Raw genomic sequence first — 25701 nt, forward strand, 5'->3', positions numbered from 1 at the left:
TCTTCTATATTTAGAGGAAACCAACAACAGCCTTTACAAACAACTACAATCTCTAGTAAACTCTTATTGTAGACTATTTGAATAACAGGGAATTAAATCCCAAGAGCCGTTTACCACTACTAGTCTCTATTGTGGCAAAACAACAATGAATACGCATGCATCTCGTACTTCTAAAAGCAAACCTTATGTCTAAAATTACACATTTCAGAGCTCTGATTTTTGCAAGTGCAGCTCAAGCAGTTTTTATAAGGTTAAGAATGACTAAAAACTGATAATGCAAGAAAGGTCTTAAATGCAAGCAAAACCCGTTTTAGCGTCCTAGCAGGAATACGAACAGATATACTGTACATCCAGGTATGCAATGAAATATATTTGCAAGATAAAACCAGATAAAAATATGAAATACGAAGTGAGAGAGAGAGAGAGAGAGAGAGAGAGAGAGAGAGAGAGAGAGAGAGAGAGAGAGAGAGAGAGAGAGAGAGAGAGAGAATATGCTAACTTCTGATAATAGCCGGTGACGCACACGCAGAACCCATGAGAGCTAAAATAAGGAGCAAAATTGGATTGAAGTCGAGACTGATGCTAATTTCATGAACTTTTAAGCTCCATTTTATGCAAATGACGCTGGGTTTAAGAGAGGTGAAAGTGAGGTCAAACACCACAGAGAATGACGGAGGCACAACTGGGTCAAATAAGCTATAAGCAGCCCCAGGAATCAGCTTAGAAACAAGTTGCTCCATCCACTCACACGGTAAAGAATGAGGTATTAAAGCATCCAAATCTTATTAGTTAACAAACGTGCGGTGGGCTCTGGGAACATTGCTGACTAAAATTGAACTCTTTTGGCAACATTGCTGACTAAAATTGAACTCGTAGGTTCAAGTAGCAGCAATCTATCCACCGACTCTTGAATACACAATAAAATGAATATACAAAAATATTCTGGGAACAGCTGACGGAAATGTACATCTAACTGGGTAACATATGCATGGCCTAAGATAAATTCAACATTTGTATTTTGAAAGTTTACCACTCGAATATGTAATTTGCGTTTAAAATTAAAGTAATCGGTAATTCAAACAGGAAAATAAAATAAGATAGGAAATTAGTGTTTAAAATTATATTGCATATGTGAGCATTCGGATTATTTACAAACTAAAAATATAAAAACGAAAAACATGTATGCTTAAAACCCAAGTATAAAAAAACCGTAAAACCAATGTGCCTGGAGAGAATGTGCTCAGAGAGAGAGAGAGAGAGAGAGAGAGAGAGAGAGAGAGAGAGAGAGAGAGAGAGAGAGAGAGTCCAACTACACAAAGAACTCACGCACGAAGAAGACCCGTGTTCAAAGTATAAAGAAAGTAGGGCACAATCTTAGGGGCAGCAGCCTTAACTAATATATTGTAACAAATTACAAAACAAAAATAACAGAAAAAATGCCACGAACGAACAAACATTTTCCCATAATACAGAGAAAGTCCCACCCACGAAAAAACAAACAATTTTAAAACAAAGCACTCAAAAAAAAAAAAAAAAAAAAAAAAAAAAAAATACCGACCACCAAGCGGTGAAATTTTATGGATATGGGTCAAATGATGGAGAGAGAGAGAGAGAGAGAGAGAGAGAGAGAGAGAGAGAGAGAGAGAGAGAGAGAGAAGTAAGGAAACAAAGAACCCGTTCACAGGGTGAAAGGACCGCATCTGCAAAGAAGGAGTTTGGGGCATTACACCAACCTCTCTCTCTCTCTCTCTCTCTCTCTCTCTCTCTCTCTCCAAACACAAAGTCGAAAGATTATTTCGACACGGGTAATAAAAGCACGAAAATTTGCATGGATACAGGTGAAAGTGAAGTCGCAAATGAGGTCGCAAGCAACAGCTCTAATGACACGACCATCGAGGGACAAAGCTTCACGCTGCCATCTTGAAAAACAGCCTTGATTTGGTTATGAGGAAAACTAAAAAACAGCCAAGATTTGTTTTGGAGAACTGATAAACAGCCAAGATTTGGTTATGAGAAGAACTGATAAATAGCCTTAATTTGGTTATGAGAAAAACTGATTGACACCCAAAATTTGGTTATGAGAAGAACTGATAAACAGCCAAGATTTGGTTACGAGAACTGATAGACAGCCTTAATTTGGTTATGAGAAGAAGTGAAAAACAGCCTTACTTTGGTTAAGAGAAGACCTGATAAGTAGCCTTAATTTGGCTAAGAGAAGACCTGATAAACAGCCTTAGTTTGGCTAAGAGAAGACCTGGTAAACAGCCAAAATTTGGTTGAGAGAAGACATGATAAACAGCCTTAATTTGGTTAAGAGAAGATCTGATAAACAGCCTTCATTTGGTTAGGAGAACTCATAAACAGCCTTAATTTGGTTAGGAGAACTGATAAACAGCCTTAATTTGGTTAGAACTGATAAACAGCCTTAATTTGGTTAAGAAAAGAACTGATAAACAGCCAAATTTGGTTACGAGAAAAACTGATACAAGGCCAAATTTTGGTTAAGAAAAGAACTGATAAACAGCCAAACCTGGTTAAGAGAAAAACTGATAAACAGCCAAATTTTGGTTATGATAAGAACTGATAAACAGCCTTAGTTTGGTTATGAAAAGAACGGATAAACAGCCAAAATTTGGTTATGGGAAGAACTGACACACAGCCTTAATTTGGTTTATGAGAACTGATAAACAGCCTAAATTTGGTTTATGAGAAGAACTATAAACAGCCTTAATTTGGTTATGAAAAGAAGTGATAAACAGCCAAGATTTGGTTATGAGGAGAACTGATAAACAGCCTTAATTTGTTTAAGAGAAGAACTGATTAACAGCCTTAATTTGGTTATGAGAAGAACAGATAAACAACCAAAACTTGGTTATGAGAAGAACTGATAAACAGCCTTAATTTGGTTATGAGAAGGACTGATAAACAGCCTTAATTTGGTAGAGAAAACACCTGATAAACAGCCAAAATTTGGTTATGAGAACGGATACACAGTCAAAATTTGGTCAAAAGAAGAAATGATAAACAGCAATCATTTGGTTAAGAGAAGACCTGATAAACAGCCTTAATTTGGTTAAGTAAAGAACTGATAAACAGGCAAATTCTGTTTATGAGAAGAACTGATAAACAGCCAAAATTTGGTCATGAGAAAAACTGATAAACAGCCAAATTTTGGTTAAGAGAACTGCTAAACAGCAATAACTTGGTTATGGGAAGAACTGATAAACAGCCAAGATTTGGTTAAGAAAAGAACTGATAAACAGGTAAATTTTGGTTACGAGAACTGATAAAAAGGCAAAATTTGGTCATGAGAAGAACTGATAAAAAGGCAAAATTTGGTCATGAGAAGAACTGATAAACAGGCAAAATTTGGTTACGAGAAGAAATGATAAACAGCCATAATTTGGTTATGAGATGAACTGATAATCTACTTTAACTTAGCTGGGGAGAAACTTGATAAAATATGATCAAGAGTTCACGCCATAACAAAAGCATAATAAACTTGGGAGGAAAGAAATGGAAGAAAAAATTCAACAGAGGGATGGCAGCCTTTGGATAAGTTCGTTGCACCAGCCCAAATAAATATCTAGCTGAACATTCAAAACAGTAATTAGAAATACAAAAACAAAATGGCATTCACAAAATTAATCAGCTTTACTCATTCAAAAATTAGGGAATCAGAAATTAAATACTGATCGGAATATACAAGCTCCAAAGTAAGAAGACTCTATTCATGAACTAATACAGTTATGAGATAGAGAATATGCAAATTAAATTTCTATGTAGCTTCGAAATCTCCTTTACATCCCTCCCCCACAAAAATAAACAAATAAACTATTATGGTTCTTCTTTGAACCTACAATAACTATAATGAATGCACATGACTTCATGAGAAACAAAAGCTAATGCTTGAATCCTTTTTATTTATTCATTAGTTTCTCAGGGTACGCTTGCTTTTTGGAACCTAACTTTTTTTTAACACGATTGTCCCGAATCTCTAAGACCCTTCCTTATAAAAAAAATTAACACTTTTAATGGCATAATTATTATTTACGTAAATTAACGGGCTCTTCAGCTTACTTAATGCTTCACTTCCTATATTTTCGAGTTGATGTTTGAAAACAAAATTGTACATAACACAAAACTTCAACAAATTATACGAGCCTAATACAACCACATAATCATAACATTTCACTGACAGTTTTAAATTAAAACAAAAATTTACTACACCCATGTTTTCCTGTTAATACTTCAAGGTTTCAAGGTTCTCTTTAGATAAGAGTAAGACAAGCCCAAAATTCCTTCAAGTACCCTAACCCTTATTCAACTGTCTAGCCCATTACTTTACTGTAACGTCTCTCTAAGAAATTCAGCGTTTCATCAAAATGCAACCATTTTAAGGCAGAATATCTCAATACATATAAACATGTATATACATACATATATATATATACATACATATACACAATCACTTAAAACAAAATATCTTTATGCGTGTGTGTGTCAGCAAGGCTGCAATCGAAATTAATGGTCCCCCTTTTCAAGATGGACTCCTACCCTCTTCAAAAAACAATTCTTTTACCGGGTGAATCGCATTCTGGCAAAGCACCTTGAACCCACTGATTATCTCGCCACATCACTGCAATTGAAGCTGAAGACCCCGTGAAGTAATTTTATGCAATTCAACAAATTATGATGGAGATTCGGAAAATTACGCAGGCACGACTACAATAAATCCACAACAAATACACTTCTCCACTGTAATAACATTTCAATATCTAACACAGACGTTGCAAAAACATACAGTATAAGAGGTCCCTCTGCAAACACGAAAACTCACCAGCAACAATGCAAGAGGATGTGTCAAGGTCAGAACTAAGGTAAATTTCACTTACACAGTGTTAGGAAAAAATAAACATAAATAAATCTTTTATCAAAATGTAACAATACAAACAACGCCAGTATCTTTTGTTATTAAAGTCCAACACCCGAAGACTGAATAATTCTCATAAACCCTCTTCAAATATCGACAGTATTCTAGGGCGAAAATTGACTACTCATGCCTAATTACTGGAAGCCATTCTGAACAACTCAAAACCATTGTTCAATCAACATTCATAATGAGAGAGAGAGAGAGAGAGAGAGAGAGAGAGAGAGAGAGAGAGAGAGAGAGAGAGAGAGAGAGAGAATTCTATTCAATAAAGTACAGATAGTCAATCATTTCATAACATTTGTGACACGTACAAGAATCTACACCAATTCAGTGACATTCAAGCTTTCAAAGACGACAAAACTAACCTTCCTAAACGTCGAGTCACAGAAAATAACCCCACTTCCAAAAAGCAATATGCAATATCTCTCCAAAGCGAGACTTAACAAACGACGATCCTTCCTCCCACAAGATCGAAAACCAGACCACAATACGAGATACAAGAGCAAAATGAGACCAATATACGAAAAGAGAATTTACAAGTGGACCTTCAAAACTCGTCGCCTGGAGACTAGAACGACCATAAAATATAAACATTAGAGACAATAACCCTACACGACGGAAGTCAAAGAGCAAGAGGATTCTACGAATGTTCTGACATTCACCTTGTAAAGCCAATGACGCAAAACAATGACGAGCAAGAACTATTATTACACACGTTGTCAATCTGGAAAACCTAACAGGAGCCAACAGTAAAGGCATTTCGCTCCGCAAACGTATATTCATTCATTCATAAACAAAACAAAAGCCTTCGAGCTACAATTCACGAACGACTTAAAACAATTATACACCACATGTAATTCATTCATCAAAAACAACGAGCCACAGCACTATTATTTAGCGTACGTGCGTTTCATTCATTGCTAAAAGTATAGTATAGCTATTATACACACACCGCAATTATATAAAAACTTTGAACTTAATTCTCGCTTTCCTGGTTGCAGTAATTAGTTCCATTGAAACAGAACAATTCGTAGCTTCATTTCACCTTTAACTTTCAAAATAAATATCTACACTAGCCATTTGCTACCAGAGGAAATCTTTTTCCTTTGTTTTCCCAGTGGCAAATTAATTTTATCTACATGCAAACAACGTTCCCCCACCAAAAAAAAAAACTTTTTATAAAATCACATGCACCTCTTATACTAAGGATTTCCACAATTGTAACATGATCAACATAGCCAGCCATGCTCGCTTAATACCTCACTGTTTTAAAAGTTTATCAAATTACAGCAGAACTGGGCACTGACATATAGAGAGGATCTGAAATATGACCACAGAATGCCTAGATTCACAGCCGGTGTGTTGTTGGGCTGTGAGAAGTTTGCGTTACGAACAGATGGGGAGAGAAAGGGTATCTAGAGGCAGGGGAATACATGAGATTTCAAAGATCGAGGTGGTTTAGACAAGTGATGAAAAAGGATGAACATTTTACTCCGAAAGTATTACAATATATGGAAGCAGCATGAGACCCAGATAAATCAGAAACAGTTACTGGAGGAGTCTGACGAATCCTGAGGTCTAAACCTGGCTTCATACCCTGCTATACATACGGGCCATCTATTTGGAAGGAACCCCGATGTCCTAAGGCCAGCTTAATAGAAACTACCTACAAATGACGACCTAAACCTGACGAGAACTCCGATGGAAAGTGTATGAGACGTATGAGAGTGGCGAGAACACATTCCATTCTTCACCCCACGGAGAAAAAGCCTGACATAAACTTGAACAATAATGACGATGGTGGCCGTTGGTGGAGAGCTTCCCATTCCCTAGGGCAACAACGGCCATTTATACTACAAGACCAGACAGGGTCTAAATAGATCCTGAACCTTCACACCTACTTGATATATAAAAAAAAAAATGCGGAAATTTGGAAAAATTGAGCAAAAGCTTGCCAATATTGAAAATACAACCAGAGAATGTTGCAACCGCCTTAAGATCGTTGTTTTCAATTTTGACGGAAGCTAGGTACAAGGACAAATAAAGAACTAACACTGTAATAAAGGAAATAATTACACAACATTCTAACAGGCTAAACAAAAAAACTGTTAACTTTCGTGAACAACAGTTACTAAATTCGTGTGTTATATTTTCAGTTGCACAGTTTACGAGAGAAAAACAAAAACAAAAAATCGTAAACAGCAAGTCCGCGTTGCAAGAAAACAATCAACCAAAACAGCAAAAAATAACCTTGGCACTTAGTGAGCGCAAACCAAATATGTAAGATAACTTCTAAAAAATTGTTATAATTAAACATTTTTAAAACGGATTTTACGACAAATGTACGACAAACAACAACTGAAAAAGCTGTATCCTAAATACGCCTCTGATGATTTGAACTACGAAAAACCTACAAGCAGCACTATTCTAAAGCATCAAAAGTAAAATGTACACATGGCATAAAATCACCAGTGTATAGCAAATATATATATTGTAAAAATCAGAGTATCGCAAGGATGGAAAAAATGCTAAAATAATATACCGAAAAGTCACCTTTGGCCTGATTCTGATAACTAAATCAAATGAAAAGAAAATGATGGCAAATTTGCAAGATCGTCAAGAACAAGGAACTGAATATTAATCGAACTCTACATATTCTTAAAGCAATACAATTACAAAGCCACTAAGCATTGTTTGAGGTTATAAAACAATAAATTTACGAAACAATAAAATTCCAAAACCCGTAAGTATTGTTTGAGGTTATAAAGCAATAAACTTACAAAACAATAAAACCGCAAAACCCAAAAGTAATATTTGACATTAAAAATTTTCGTCCATATCTACTCGCCATGTACGAAACATTACGATTAATATTTTAAATTGAAGGCAATCACTTCCCTCAACATGAAAAGCTTGCATTTTTCACCTTTCGTATTTTTTTTTCGAGGCTGATCTAATTATGGTTGCTGACGTAGGTTCTCAATGGAATTTGCACGTACGAAAAAGGCATGCAAGTTTTTTCAAACATTCTTCTCAAACCAGATGTTTAGGATACTCCTGGTAAGAGGATGCTTACATAGATTATGTTCACGATCATAAGATGAATACAATATCAACAGCGTGCATAATGAATATGGGCGTCTATGAGAAAATTTTCACACAAAAATTAACGACAGACTTTAAATCATTTCTGGACATATTCCTATTTAATATACTAAAGTACCTCACACAAGTTGGCGTCGCTTCAGTAATTAACATTTTCATTTATAATTCTCGACTTTTGTCTCTCACTTTTCTTTTAGTTTTCCCTTTTTATATTCAAAACATACATGTTAGTTTGCCAAAGAACCTAATGGCTTTTCTGGTTTGTTAATTTGATAAAATATATTAAAAATTTAATATATATATATATATATATATATATATATATATATATATATATATATATGTAAACTTGACATCAACAGTTAACAATATACACCCATACTAACAAACTTCCAGCCAACAGAATTTTAGAATAAGGAAAATGTAATGCAAAATACAAAGATGGCAAGATCACGTCCACTAACAAAGGTAAAGAGAAAAATAGGTCATGGCGTTCCTAAAAAGGTCATGCATGTTTTAGAAAGCGTCTGCACCCAATACACTGAACAGACACAACTACTGCACTTTTGTGGCTGTCTCAAATGATTAATTCTTGTATTAAAGCCTTATCCTCATACCGTTTCTCATTGATAGCGGACAAGTGTTGCCAATGCGGCAGCAAAATAAGGATATAAAAAAGTTTACTTTAACCAACGAGACAAAAACTATACCCTTCACTACTCGACTCTGTCATTAACATACACTAGAACAAAACAACTAACACTGAAATTATAGAAATTCCTCTTCCCGAAAATCCAAGCATTTGTGCTTAATTTTGATGATTACATCAACGTTATGTTAAATATTATTTTTGATGACATTATGGCATATCTTAATGCCGCTGTTTCGGGTTGTAATTAACCTAAATAATTCAACAATTAAAGAAGAGGTTTCATACCACTGTCAGCAATAAAACTTCAGAAATATTCTCGAGGAAAAAAGAAAAGATAATTACGTACTCCCTGTATCAAAAAATCTTAAATATTTTGAAAACCATAATTGAGATCAAACGAAAAATCGTAATTCACAGGCAGCATGCCTTAAATAAAAGGATAACGGCCAAAAAAAAAATAAAAGATTCTGGGGAGATTTGTGCAGAGAGAGCACTCTTCGAAGTATAAATACTGAAACGGAAAGTGTAATTGTTCCTGAAGATTTCTGATAGAATTCACAACTGCCCATCTTTTCTTTACCCGAATAAAAATTGAAATTGACATACTTGGCAACAACCCTAATAATTTCATGGACAAGCCCCAAACCCCCAAAAAATTTGTAGCAAACGGGGAAAAAAAAAAAGAAAAAGCGTTCGCGTCATTAATTAAGAAAAATAACGGGAGACCATACACCAACTTTCCTATCCCCTTAAATAAAATCCTTGTGTAGTTATGCCGCTCCCTGACCACTGGTTTTAATTTCCTATTCGACATCTTTAACAACGTATTAAATAAGGCTTTTGACTGCCATAAAAACCCAGTGTCTTTTATAAATCGTCACAGCTACTTTCACCCTAGTTAATTAAATACTTCGTGTGAAAGTATTTCGTGGGAAATAATCCCCACCAAAACAGCCTATTCATGCATTATATACCTATAAAGAAGCCTCAAACACAGATTGTCAAAGAGATACCATTTGTACGGCAAACCTAGCATTTTTTTTTTTTTTGTCTCAACATGCCACTGAATGCAATTCTTAATTCCCCTTGCGTCCTTGGCCAAACTAGTGTTATAAAAAAAAAACTGTGAATCCTATCAAACAAGCTACACGGGCTTATGAACTAATAAATGGCTGCTTTCAATTTTTCAAACCATTTACCATGATTTATATATATATATATATATATATATATATATATATATATATATATATATATATATATATATATATATATATATATATATATATATATATATTATTATATATATATATATATTATACTTATAAACTTATCCAGAACTCTTACTTGAAATTTATTTCATCCTGTACGTAACCGATTTTTAAATGTATCTTTTTCTAATATAATTCAATAAATTCCCAAAACAAATAACAAAATCAGAATATTCGTTTATTACAAAATACTCCTTTGCATGGCAAAACGTCACTAAATGACTTTTAAATTAGAACAGAAATTTATCTACAGTACCATATTTCCAAATACAAATAAAAAAAGTTACTAAAACCCATTTAACTTTATGAGTAACAGGAATCTTATTTTCCAAGTATTGTAAAAACTATATATATATATATATATATATATATATATATATATATATATATATATATCAAATCAAATCAAATAACCTGTGGATGAAACAATCGTCCCGAAGAAAAAAAAAACTTGTGTCGGGAAAAAACCGAGATAAAGTTAGAGCTGATTTAGGCAAACAAAAATGTTCACGATATACCACTGGGTGGCAATTCACTCAAAAAAAAACTTTATAACAACACCAAAAAGATAGAGGCAATAAACAATACGTGGTTAAAATACCATAAAAAATTAATTTTAAAATCGGGTCAATATATACAGAAAGAAAGCAAATATGTGAAATTCCTAAATCATGAAATAGCAGATATGAATAATTTTTATTCCTTCCATACTAGACTGACAGCGCGCATCCACTTCCATCGATAAACTCTGGGGAACTAAATGTAAATGACACTGGCCATTGTAAACAAAACATTTAATATCTACAATACGTGATAAAAACACGTCAAAATAAAACTATTCCCGCGAAGCTAGTATCAACCATATTACCATCATCTAAAATTATACACACACACACATACACATATCTAATATATATATACACACACATATATATATATATATATATATATATATATAAATATATATATATATATATATAATATATATATATATATATATATATATATATATATATATAATTTATAATATATATATGTATATAAACTTATAAACCAAATATACAAATATATAAAACAAAAATGACAAAATGAAAACAAAATGCCAATTCATATTCCCTGAACGTTAATCTCTTTGACGAACACAACGCCTTTAATATTCCAAGGTTCCCAATTAATCCACACGTAACTGATACTCCAATTAATCTAAACGTACCTGGTTCTTAAACATCTATAATTACTTACCATTACAATTCATAACTCTAGTAACTCTCATATTCTGGGGTCTGCACATGAATATTTCGAACTAAAGTCCACTGGAACGAATCCATACTACTCGCATGTTCCATGACAAAAAAAATTATCGTTCCAGAAAGCATTCGTGGGCATTACATTATTCTATACTACTTAAACAAACCAATTACATTAATCGTTAAACATGCACGATGTGCAACTACGAACGGGTATATATTACAACTTTCCTTGAAATTCATGCATAACAAAAAGTATACATACAGTATATATATATATATATATATATATATATATATATATATATATATATATTATATATATATATATATCCAAACGAAAAATTATATATAAAAACTAACATGTCTTGATATATCAAACTGAATAAAAATATCATGTTTAGCAAAAAACTCGGAACATGTCTAGGAACTATCATTACAGTTACTGGGATATACATGTTTATAAATATATATATGTTTATGTATATATAAACTGTATATATGTATCCAGAACAAGACTTGGCACTATTATTACAATTACTGGGATAAATACCCTCCAACTGACGTCACAGGCACAAGGCAAAGTAGGTAGATTCGAGAAAAATAAATCACGGAACACGACTAATATGACCCTGATCCGAATGGCATAATCATGCGATATACGATGCACCAACAAGAATAATGAGCATGCAAGAATATATTCAAATGTATAACATGCACACTCATTTGCCTCAAAAACTAAAAAAAAAAAAATAAAAATAAAAAATAAATTTCACCAAGGAATACTACCATCTGGTCAAACGAAATAAAGTAAAAAAAATGTTACACACATTTTAAAAAGATGAAATGACAGATATAATGTTAGAAAAATCAAATGCAGGTGAAAAGTTATGTATTTCTAAAAAAAAATTCAGAAATCAACACTCGGCTTGGATACATAACTGTCACTCTGATATACCATTAAGAATACGATCGAAAAAAATGACGGTAATCCTTGAAATTCACAATAACGATAAAGACTGAATGTTGAAAGACAATTACGACAGGATATGCCAAGTAGATGCATGATTTCGACTCAAATCTACCATACTCTAGTATACTAGAGTACTGAATCCCATGAATCCAGTGTTTGAAAGATTTTAGTAACACTCGTAAACTCTCAAACATTATAAATGTATACACACACACACACACACACACACACACACACACATATATATATATATATATATATATATATATATATATATATATATATATATATATATATATATATATATATATATATATATATATATATATATATATATATATAATATATATATATATATATAATACATTCATTTGTGTTCGAGTACAAGTCTTTATTGTTCGTAATTAGTCGTATAATTTCAAACTTATCCTCGAAACTGAGGACTCTGGGTAATGCCATAATAAAGGAAAATAAGCACTGCCGACAGCTGTTTACAGTCGCATTACCGTAATACGACCGCAGCAATAATAATAATAATAATAATAATAATAATAATAATAATAATAATAATAATAATAATAATAATAATTACACTACACTCGCACCCGGAATCGAAATTTTCATGTGATTCGGCAAATAAATTGTTCGCCTGCTTTTTAAACCTTACAAGCCAGGTGCTGAGTAGCTTACGCAAAAGTACTTAAAACTTCACAGAAACACGAGTCCTTTCCTTATAAACAAAATGTTCTTTTGCAATTTCTGCTTGCTCTAACGGAAATTTCAAGTTTTTTTTCTGATCTTTATAAAATTATCTAAGTTCAGAAATTACCCAATCATATCTTACTACGTAAATTCATTTTTGCAACGTTAAAAAGGTATAGGCTAAGTTACAACTATGGCCGATCGCTATTTCCTAAAATCACAACCTCAAATTCACCGTATATGAACACTAGTATTCGAATCAGATAAGGAGTAGATGACGTAATGGTAAATATCTGGTAAAAATACATAGTGTAAAACAAGATATTTCGGATGAGTGTTTATGTTTGCTTTTGTATAAGTAGGATGTCATCAGTTTCATAATAAAATTTCCGCGTTGCGCCCCGCCAACCCACCAACCCGAAGCCTCAATTGCAAATACTTGAGAAAATAGGATTATAGTCGGCACACCACTAGAGGATCGGGGGACCTGGGCATGTGGCCGCCCCTAATGAAAAATAATGACAAAATATAATACTGACGATCTTGATAACATAAAAGAGAAATATAAAAATATGGAAAAAATAGAAAATCTACTATAGAAACAATAAAATTGAGACAAAATAATAACAATAACCTTACGATAATAATAATACACATACATACATACACACACAAATATATATATATATATATACTGGTGCCCCCACGAAATTTTTCTGGGTCCGCTACTGCGGCACACAATTGCTGGAGCATAAAGCCTCTCAAAGCAAACAGAAGTGGGAATACAGAAGTACGAAGTTCATCTAAATGCAATGAGGTTCCAAGCATGTGCTTCAACAAAACTAAACGTATGAACTGATAACAGCAGAGAAAATCCGTAATTTATTTTCATCCCAGTCAAAACATCGCGCGACTCCAAAGCTTCGGGTTTAAGAGTGCATATACTTTCAAGCGTGCTGGTCTTAACCAAAGAGAGCGAGAGGGTTTGTTTAGTTTCACAGACAGAAAAATGGACGTCGACATTTAATTTTTGGTGGAGAGACCGAACAAATAAAATTCTGCTTGATAAAGAACGAACAACTGAAGAAAGTTTATGATGTTTATGTCCGAGAGTAAAAATTTACAAACACCTAATGGAAGACACTGAGGCAAACACCCCCCACTCAAAAGCAAAGTAGAAACGAGGATGTGGTTGAAAGGAATGGGTTGTTCAAGCTTGTCTATAACGGACGAGAAGTTGTTATCTCAATCATCCTTCCGAGCGTTCAGTCAGTCAAAGCTTGACTTAGGAGTGCACGAGTCTCTACAGAAAGACCAGCTTCAAAAAAATCAAATAAAAACAATTCGTCGAAATTTGTTCGTCGCAATCGAGTTTTCTGTACAGCGTGTAATGCTGTATGAAACTTTCAGCCACGGCCCGGTGGTGGCTTTTGTTATTGGCACCTACAGCGGTGCCAGATGCACGATCATGGCTAACTTTAACCTTAAATAAAATAAAAACTACTGAGGCTACTTTTTAAGGTCTGTGGGCGAACAGAAAAAGTGCGGACGGACAGACAAATAGCCATCTCAATAGTTTTCTTTTACAGAAAACTAAAAATGGAGAGGGAACTGGTATATAACCTTGAATATATAAAGGAAAAGACAGTACTTTTCAACTGTAAAGCAAAATTGGAACTTGCCTGGTAGACCAAATGAGGACTTCAAAATATAACGTTGGCTAAACAAACCACCTACCTAACAACCTTAGCTCTGACAGGGCTGGCCAAACCAAGCAAATATAAACAAGGAGGGAGGGGTGTAACTTCTCATAGTTTTAATATAGGTATAAAAGCAGCCAGATCTAGTATTTTTAGCTGGTTGATGACACCAGCCCCTCTCTCAACAGAAGGTGTGCATGTGTTTGTACTAACATATACCAAATCATTTTGAGTTCACGTTTTCTTTCATTTAAATTCACCATTCACAACAATCCCTTCATACACGTCAAGTTGTCTATAGATACTTCTATTAAATTCGTAGCCTCACTTACAGTCACCTTTTACCTTCCAAGCTTCCATTCGCCCTCATAAACCTACTATTAGTATTCTTGCCCGTGCATTCTTTGCAGCTTCTCTTGACAATCACCAATTACCGCAGTCGTCTGCAAACATAAGCCCCTCAAACATGCAACCACATCTCCCGTCCTTTCTGATTTCGCTCATCAATCCTGACGTACAACTATCAAAACCGCTAGACAGAACTCAATATTGAAAGGGTCACAAATCACTGAAGCCAATCGCTTCACAAACTATCTCATACACGATTTATACACAACACCCAACAAAATGGGTCTCCAATACTTTCTTCATAATGTTTCTTAAAATTCTTACAGAACAGTCTTACAATTTAGCATACGGGTGCTAGTAGGTTATGGGCACTGGACCCCTTCGCCCAAAATCATTTGACACTGGATGGGCCCCTTAAATAATTTTACAGTTTCTTAAACAACTGTACATGCAATTCACAAAAAATATAGGCGTCATTCTTAACTACGAATGCGCTTTTAAGAAACTCCTTAGTTAATCTTTTCTTCAATTTCAAAAAAATTGGTTTATAGTCTTAAAATTTTGGGTGACCTGTCCAAAGTCTCCGCATTTTTGGTGACCTGTCCAGACTAGGTCAGTATTTCTATTCTTCCATATTGCTAGAGGTCTTGTGTTCTGCAGGCGACTCACAACTAATTTTGTTGAATATTTAAATATTAACCTCAAGCATCACTGTTCCACCAACTCTATGTTCATGCATTATTACATTTTTCAAAACGGATTTCCCCAAATTCTTTGCCTTTAGACCTTTTCAGACTAAATTATCCACCACGTGATTTGTTTCACATTTTGTTATTTCTCTTGTAGATTTGTTAACTTGTATATTTCTTTTCCATAATGGGTTGCTTTCCTTGTTAGATCCCTTGGGGTTGTAGCATTCTACTTATCCAACTAAAGATGTGGGTTGGCTACTAACGATAATAGTCATAATATAACAATGGATCCTCGTCCACTCTTCTAGACCTATATTCTAATTTGCTACTGTACTTCTGTTGGCTGTACTTTCTCAATCCAAATTAAGTCAGGATCTAGAGTAATAATACAATCCTACAGTTCTGTCACAGACACACTTTTCCCTTTTGCTCATTCCACTGAGACCTTTCCCTCAACCAGAAATACCTTGCACATCCTGGTCAGCCACTCCGTTACACTATCACCACTATACCTCATTACCTTTCTTATAGGCCCTTAAATACCATTCGCCATTACAGCCTTCATTACTTTAAATTGTCTTCCTATACAACTCGGTCATTTTCATTGCTTCATCTTTCTGCCTGTATCTGTTACAAATAAAAATACTTTCAATCCTTCCCCAGTCTTTGCAACTTCTCTTCACTATCACACTGAATAACATACATCAATCAGTTCACACTCCATTCACCAGCACATACACTAACGTATAGAAAATACCGAAAAAGCGCTAAATTACTCTTATGATTTGAATATGAATGTATATTATTCTAAACTGAGTAAATTTTAATTGTAAGAATGAGTCTTTTAATAGTAATAACTCAAAAACTGGGAACACAGAATAATGTGCACAGTGCCAAAAATAATTACGTGAATTCAAAGGGGCACATACAAATACATACAGTATTCTGGATACTCCAAGCCAAATAAGGAATTAATTTATACATAAAAAATGACTACACAAAAATTTTTTGCACCACGATGCTGATAGCGATCTTTATAGAATACATTCACTTGCTCAAATCAACACTTAAATGAGTTTATATATCAATATATTAACCTCTGCAATAACAATATATTCAAGCAGGCAGTGGGCAAGCATACACATAATTTGTAAGAGTGTACAACTGCATGATGTGGAGTGTGTGGATACCTATGTTACTGTGTGGTATTTGTGTACGGCATTTATGTAGACATCAAGAACAATAAACCAAGAGTAAGTACAAAGACATGTTACAGCAGAGAAGGAAAACATGATATATGAGTGCAAAAACTCATAAATACAAATACACAGGTGCTGTTGCCCAAGAACCCAGGTGTTCAGACTGAACCCACGAACATATCAGAGCAATTCCAAGTTACTGAATTCTACACAGGATTCATTCTTAAAGGTATTACAACGCAAGGGTCCTTAATGAGTTTTTGGTTAACCCCAGCTGATTTTACCAACACTTCAAACTCGAAGTGTAGTACATAAATGTAATACATTAAACAAGCCTGTGAGCAAAGGTGAACTGGTACACACTTCTGCTAGCAAGCAAATGTACAATATTCATGGAGTAAGATTTCAATGACTGCAATGTATAAGAGAGGGAGGTGGAGCACCATGTTGTGGAAGGGTCCACATTGGTCTGTGCACAAGTGTATGGGGGGCCCTAATCAAAACATTAGGAACAGCAAGAGATTCCTACACTAATGGTATATAAACATAAATAACCCTTCAGTATACTGAGCAAAAACCTACGATTTGTGCATAATACTATATAAGTTAAAATCATCTTTGAAGAGAGATGACAGTCAAATGCCAAGATTCATGGCCAAAGAGCAAGTAGGAAGAACATAATGTAAGTGAGGAAGGGGTAGAGAATTTTGGTGTCCACAGTTTTAAAACTGACTGAGATCGCATACTCAGCATTGGATTACGAGAGTGATGAGACGGAATGAAGAAAAGTTGGCAGCAAAAGAAGGGAACAACATAAAATGTTATTGATGATGATGTAAGAAAATGGATGCATGGTATATTTCAGTATAATGTCTCTTGCTCCAAGAAAATAAGAGAAGGCAATGAGAGTGCAATGTGGTTACCTGAATACTTGAAAATTAAGACAGTGCTTTAGATAACCACAATACAATGCATTCATCAATCTTGAAACAACTGAATATATAAATTTGGACATTTAAATTTTACATTTAAAAGACTCACTTTCTTGGTAAATTTATATGCAAATATATAGTCTTTATGATGAAAGCAATACATAACACATCCAATCATTCAATATCTATGCAAATAAATGACTTGCAATTTTTTTCTTAGTAAATTTAGTGTATACAGTACAGTATATTACTCTTCTGCAGGCATTCCAACCATGGATGTATACCAGATGTTTGAAAACTAGTGACACCACAGTTAAGAATTATTTTAAATGGCTAACATAAAAGTTTTCTGGATTTCTATGCAATTACAGTAGTGTTCATTATATGTGAGCTATCTATGCTACCTGACGTGGTGTGTGCTTGTGTTAATCATGAACCCAGTTTTCAAGGGACTGGCTAAGATTCCTGAGGACAAGAATGTCATAAATCCAAGGCATAAATATTTTTGGCAAGAATTAGAGATAAAAGTCTGAATGGATTCATGTACAGGTCTACCAAAAAATAAAAAAAATAAAAATTTTTTAACACTTATTAAAATGCACTAAAAAGTAAAAAATAATTTTTTAAGACACCAGGATTTTCTTACAATTAATCATGTCTACAAAAATAAAAGCATGGGTGCCAAACATGGAAGCAAATGCTACAAAAAAAAATTATTTTTTTTCTTGTAGCGTTTCCTTCCATGTTTGGCACCATGCTTTTATTTTTGTAGACATTAGTTGTAAGAAAATCCTGGCATGTCTCAAAAAATTATTTTTGACTTTTGGTGATTTTAATAAGTGTATTAAAAAAATTTTTTTATTAAATACTTTTTAATTTTGACAGACTGTAACCGATTTGTGATTGTAGCTAACGAAATTGAACGTGAAATCCAGTCAAGCCAAAGGTTTGAAAATTCCTTGGAGTTATTAACTTATTCTCCCAAGTCAAAGAAGATATGAAAAAGTTTCATACAAATCCTGAGATACTGAGAGAGGTCACTGTAGGGTCACTAGAGGTCACTGCTGACCTACTGATCATGTAAGGTTGTATTGTCACCAGGATTCAGTGACCATGCAAAATTTCTAATCCATCGGACGAAGGGAACAGGTCGAAAATTGACTTACAAGTTTTGACCCAAACAGATACAGAAGTCTAGTTATATAAATGCATGTAATAAAAAAAAATTTGTGTACGGCAGATATTTGCATGGGCATCCAACAGCATGTGAAATGAGCAATTATTCTATCATGCTCTTGTATAAACCCAAAAGCTGCTATAGTATTACATCATAATAATCTTTAGTGTTGAGCAGTGTCACCGGATCACGAGTAAACTACCATCACTACTGATCAAAGCAAACCTACACAAGAGGTGACAAAAATTTGCCCACTTATATCAAAAAGCCATAAATCCACAATTGCACAAGCAGGCATATGTTAAGAGGTATTTGTAGGGTGGAGAAGCATGCACACCACATTAACTTATTTGACTGGAATAGTTAACCTTGCAAAAAAAAAAAAAAAAAAAAAAATAGCCAAGTATTGAAAAACGACTAAAAAAAAAAAAAAAAAATCAACCCAACACTGTGTGAATACAGCCAAGTATCGGTAAAATGACTACAAACATGTACAAAATCACTAATAAAATTACCACGGTTAAGCATAAGGCAAAAATATTACAGTGGTAAGAATATCAGCAAAAGTCCTTTATGTGTGAACACCCTTATTCTGTTCCCTAATGATGCAAGTGTACACTTCAAAGGCAGGTAATGCCCAAAATATTTTGAAAAAATACACGATTTTAAGAAAATTTGCAAGCATTTTGACAATTGCCAGATTAGTGCACGTGCTTAACAAAACACTTGAGTACTTCCACACCTACTAGAGTGACTAATAGCAACTCTAGTGTGAAAACCTGTTCTGTTCCATTAAAATATGATTATGCTCCTGACAATGGCAAACAGTGCATTTCTGACATACAAAAAGAAAAAATATTGGGAAGGAACTCCTGTGCTAAAAATGAAACGGTTAAATGTGAATGGTTGGTTCAGTGCTTGATTCAAGTACTTCATGGCACAGAATAAACTCAACACAGTTTATGTAACAGAGAGTAGTTAAAATTTTAATATTTTATTTCACTCCCACTTGGTGATAATCAAGGTTCACTGCACTGTGCCACAGGCCCCAACTACATTGCTTTCTGCTTTTACTTTTCACCTGTTCCAGTTGGTCTTTATCCACCAAGCTGCCCAACTTCTCTGAATTTCCCTTGTTCCAATTTCCCCCTTCAGTTCAAGAACGAATCCTTTTGGCAATCCAAATGTACAAAATCAACAACTGATACTAATTAATAAAAGGTAAAACCTAATATTAAATAAACATGAGGTACAATCCCAACAAAAACAGAAAGTGTAGCAGTTGGAAAAAAAAACAGCAAACAATTTACCATTCAAAGCTGGGGACACAGGTTCTGTACCAATCTACCCCATTGTTCTTAATCCAAGAATTAACAGCTACAAGGCATGTAGTTGAGGTTTATCAGGTTGTTAAAGTAATTTTCCATTTTCCATACCTCCTAATCCTACATCTAATGAATATATTTACTTTCTGACACCTGAATATATGTCCAGATAGTGTACAGTACTGTATATAAAAAGACTACAGGGAACAAAAGGGGATCCTTTTTAATGTGCATTTTACATAAAAAAAACTGTAAAAAGAAAATGACCAATACAAAGCAGTTGGAATAAAAAAAACCCTTCACACAAAACCAATGGCATTTGACAATTAAACAGCTACCTGTAAGACCAAAAACCAACAAGACGACAAATGCATGAGGCCTAATGAATTCAAGGCAGATTCCTCTCCTATGCTAATGTTATACCTAATCGTTACCATAAATAATATAGGACCATATAACATAACATCTACATTGCATTGTGTACCTACAAGCTTGCACTGCATAGAGTACCATGTTCAATCTTGCACATACTGTATATGTACTTCAATTTATTCAACATAGATGAAAGGACCAATTTCTATGATCATTAAAATGATACAAATTGACATCACTGAGACACAATCCATTAGAGTGCAAAAGTTATCTTAGTGCAAGGTGACAAAAAAAAAAAAAAAAAAAAAAAAAAAAATTTTTGCTGTGTTGCATGTGAACTCAAAAATAAAGTCTTGGAAACAAGTGACACTTGAAAAGTAACCTGTCAATTATCCTGAGTGGATATGGTGCCATTACAAATCTTTGATCTGTTAGCAAAATGAATGTGTAAAACTCAGAATATTATGTGCGGTAACCCTTTGCGAGCAAGTGCATGCAAGTAACATGATTAACATTGTTCTAGGAGCAAGCATGCAGGCTTCAGTAAAAAAAAAAAAAGCCTTTGTTAATTCCAAAGCATACATCCATTGATGCAACATGAACTTGAAAATATATTGCCAGGTAAGCAGTGGACATTTTTTTCCTTAGTCTTTTATGTGACAAGCACGTGAAAACAAAGGGTAGCCAGGTAAGAAGTGGACTTATGTACGCATCTTTGCTTGAAAGTGAGGTGAAAAAAAAAAGTAAATTACAATTCCTATAACTAGCTTTTATAAAATGCATGCCCAATTACTTGAAAGACTTCTCAAAATTTATGAAAAGCCTTCACAGTATGACACACATGCAACTGTACCTACATATATCATGACAACTTTTAAATCCTTATCTAATAACACCCAATAAGTATGATGCGTTCATAGAAGCATACATGGTGCACTACTAATTTCTCAATGGAGGACTGAATGAAAAGTGAAGAGTCATACATTACAGGTGTTAAGAAAATGTGTAATCCTACAGTGTGATTATGAAAAATTAGAAGTTTTAAAACTAGAAGTCTTACTCAAGTTAATAGGTGAGAAATGTGTGTGTTAACAGCTAATCATTCAACCTACCAGGTACAAGCACAAATGGAACCAAAGTAACTTTCTTGATTACTAAATTGTTGCATTGCACTGATATAAAATTGCTAAGCAAAGATATGAAAAAGGACACTAGTAACAAGGCAAAAGGCAGGCAAGGACCAATAAAAAATTTAAAAAGTATCTCCACATTACCCATATACAAAAAAAAAAACTATATCCACGAAAACCTTTCCAATGAAGTTCATTACCCAAGGACATATGCAGATGCAACCAAGAACATGTTCTCCCCAATGGTATCAACCATAGTAACTATATGCAGCCTAAATGAAAGCATAGAAAACCTGTCAACAACTGAGGTGAATTACATTAAAAAGGATGCTTCACCTCGTTACCTCTTCAGGCTTTTTCACCTTTTAAACGTCTTTCTACAACTACAACATTACTGTACTCGGCTTCTACATATTACATTTCAAAATGTTTCAGAAACCTAACCTGAGTTCAGAACAAAAACAAAAGAGCACAAAACAGAAAAATCTACCAACAGAACAAATTACAAGTAACAGATTTTGAAAGAGAACAGAAGAAAAGCAGGCAACCACAACCAAAAGGTAAGTAATGCCTACCTTGAACCCCCTCCAAAGGGTAAGGTGGAGGTCTTGGCATGTCTGTAGCACCATGAGGAAGGAAGCCCGGACTCTGGCCCATGCCCGGCAGGAACGAACCAAATGACTCTTGTAGTTGCTGCATAGCTGCTTGACTCCTAATAGTAACCGATTCGGCAGGACCAAAGTTTCGGTCATCGTCTACCACGTCACTTTTTATAACATCTTGGTCAACACTTTGACTCAAGATATCCTCCTCCTCATTAAAGTCCTGAGGTTCGTTTTTCACACTAGTGTCCCTTACTTGTTGGTCACTTAGCACCGTTTCATTTGTGTCTTCCGTCGAGTGTACGGAATTTCCCGATCTCCTTCTCTGTCGCTTAGGTGGGGGTGAGTCACTGAGATGTGTATCAGGAGCGCTGCTACCCTCCTCCGGTCGGGGTGATCCCGGATCAGGAGGGTCTCTAGGTGGGGGAGGCGAGCTGGACTCATTATAATTTTCAGAATCCTGAAAATAACCAGATACTTACGTTAATCCAAAGCGATCCTACAGTGCCACAATCTTCAAGATTTTTTAGCATCTAGGCAACTTACCCAAAAATGAAAAACTTAACATACAGCAAGATAAAACATCAAGGTGACATATTTAGCTTTCACTGTAGTAAACTAAAGTCTAGGACCATAAAGAAATAAATACGAGATGCATACTCACAACGGAAAAAGAAAGTATGAACATGAACTCAAAATAAAATAGAAAATTTCAATGAAATTTTGCAGCTGAAGGCATGTAAACACAAGAGGTCTATTTAATCTTTGCTTCCCAAACATTCATTCCAGCAAAATTAAACTTTGAATACTTACTTTTTTCTTTTCATCTTCTGCGAGTCCTCTCACTTTGAGTGCTTCAGCAGTTTTTAAAAAAGTAGCAAGTTCATTATGAGATACGTTCACTTCCCCATGGTACATAAAATCCAAAATGGATGATAAATTTGAAAAAGTAACATCCTTAAGAAATACTATGGGGTGCTGGCACGGGTTACCCTGTTAAAGAAAGACCATAAAAATTTAAAATTTTTTTAAAAAGCACAAAACAATGAAATATACAAAACCAATGCTGATCAGAAGTATGGAATTATTTCACAATACATAATAAACATGAAAACCCTTGCATGACAATTAACTTACTTTTAATAAACTTCTGAAGTATGGACTACAGGCACTAAGGACCATTTTGTGTGCTTTTATCTGTCTGCCGTCACAGGCAAGTGTGATATCGACGAAATCTTCATCGTCTCGTAAGGACTCAAATGCTGAGGTAATATTAGAGTGAAAATTATTCCATCGGAGGCAAAACTGCTGATCTGCCCCCATCCTCGCCCCCCTCCACCTTGTATACTATCTGTAGAGAACATAAAAAGACAAAATGCCTGTTAAAGAAAGAATACAATAACATTTTCAGGTCTACAACACAGCAAATCTCAAAATGCTACACCTACATGTTACAACACACTACCATAAACATATACATAAAATCACACAATGCCTCATTGATGGACACCGATGGACATTTTCTTAAATGAATCTTACAAGGAAAATCTACAATAAAACATTGACATTTGTAAAAGCTGATGGTAAACTTTATGCTTAATACCCCTTTACTTTAGCTTAAAAAAAAAATATATTAAATAGGAGACAATATTGTACCACCAAACCAATGAATAGTGGAAACCACAAAACTTTATTTTTTACTTACTAAAGCATGTTCACCAGACTTAACCATATTATACAGTCTATCTCAAGGATATTCTTCACTGTTAATGAACTAATATGAAAATTCTGGGAGGTTGACCCAGCACATAAGGGCTTTGTATGGTCATCTAGATGTGAGTGTTAAAAATGCTAAAAATTAAAAGCTGCTAAGTGTCCAGCTCCCTAGTTCACTTGACAAAAATTAAAAAACCTACTAACTACAATATGAAAACTTGAATGAAGTTGGCATTCAAAGAAAAAAATAAAAGTCCACTAGGCCTTTCAAAATTCATAATGTTCCAAATACAAAAGAACAAAAACCTTAATCAAATATAAAGTAAAAAAACCACTGACCCTGATTATAGGTAAAAGGGTATTAAGCATATGATGTACTGTACAGTACCTTCCATGAACTGTAACACAAATGTACCCAACAGGCACAACACACTTCCACACTGAAGGCTAGCTCAAGAGAATTTTTTCATAAATGCAAAGTGAAAATGGACAATGTGGAATGATAAAGCTGGAAAGCTGGGCATGACAGATCCATAAAAATGGATGAGAGATGACAAGCAGAAAGCAATGCAGATGTGGGTGATGCACCACTGCTCCTAAACTTTCTAAAGAAAGCAATGCAAGGCATGCATTGAATGACAATCCCCTAAGAAATTTTGGCAAAATAAACTACTTGATTCATATCACGTTATGAATGTGATATTAACCCTGATGTGGTTAATCTATTTAATAATAATGATTGGATTAACTTTTTTTAGGAATTAGTGCATCTAACCACATAGTCATGTAGGTTCTGAAACCTTCAGTGTAACTCAAGCCACATGAAGCTGCCATCCAAGTAATTCACTTTGCAAGTAAAACATGCTTTCAGCAACCCTATAATTTTGTTCAGCAATGCCAAGTGGCTTCATTATAGAATAAAACCAAATGAAAAGGTATGAGCAGCATTATTTAGCATATCCCATCAGATTTTAACAACTGCCAGGCCAATTCTACATACAGCAACAATACAGATCATTATTTTTAAATTCTGACATGGAGTCAAACTGAATTTTAGGAAGGGGTCACAAATAAGAAAAGTTCATAGTTAGGGACACAAAATTTAGATTTCCTTGCATTATAAAGCAGAATTTACTCTAAAATGAATAAAAGGCTGAGGGAAAATTTGAGATACATCACTTGTAAGAACTTTTAGTTGCAATAAAATAAAAAAAACCTTAAAAACCAGTCTCCCTGCACAAAGCCAAATTCCAAAAGCAACCTTATACCTTAATTTCCTAACATAATGAACAATGAAAGTACAAGCACAAACTGACTAAACTCCCAATCATTCAGGTCACAATTTTAACTTTGCAAGTTCTGTTTGAAACTAAGCAATAAAATCTACCACCATCATCAAACATAAATTGACAAATTAAGCTACCGTTATCTAATAATATTAACATAAACCCTGACCATCAACTCTCCAAATAAGTAAATTAAAGGCTAGCCCCAAAGCTTAAAACTGATAAATTATACAACAGAACTCCTTGGGTAAGGTAGGCATACGCAATTATGCCTAAATATATCAAACTTTACTCTCAATGCCACACAACATACCTGAGCCTAAACAGATCTCTATTTCC

General features: G+C 34.3%; 1 protein-coding gene across 29 annotated transcripts in view; it reads right to left on the minus strand.

Annotated features, from left to right (window-relative positions):
• LOC136850738 (protein abrupt-like) overlaps positions 1-25701 on the minus strand; it is a 340568-nt gene that overhangs the window by 291373 nt on the left and 23494 nt on the right. For all 29 annotated transcript variants that reach the window (XM_067124657.1, XM_067124655.1, XM_067124654.1 and 26 more), the window contains exons 2-4: positions 23498-23711; positions 23174-23353; positions 22334-22820 (exon numbers count right to left, since the gene is read on the minus strand). In XM_067124657.1, coding sequence (XP_066980758.1) covers positions 22334-22820; positions 23174-23353; positions 23498-23683 — 853 coding nt within the window. In that variant the 5' untranslated portion in view covers positions 23684-23711. The remainder of the gene's footprint in view (positions 1-22333; positions 22821-23173; positions 23354-23497; positions 23712-25701) is intronic.

The sequence above is a fragment of the Macrobrachium rosenbergii genome, chromosome 22 (genome assembly GCF_040412425.1).
Source record: "Macrobrachium rosenbergii isolate ZJJX-2024 chromosome 22, ASM4041242v1, whole genome shotgun sequence".
NCBI lineage: Eukaryota > Metazoa > Arthropoda > Malacostraca > Decapoda > Palaemonidae > Macrobrachium > Macrobrachium rosenbergii.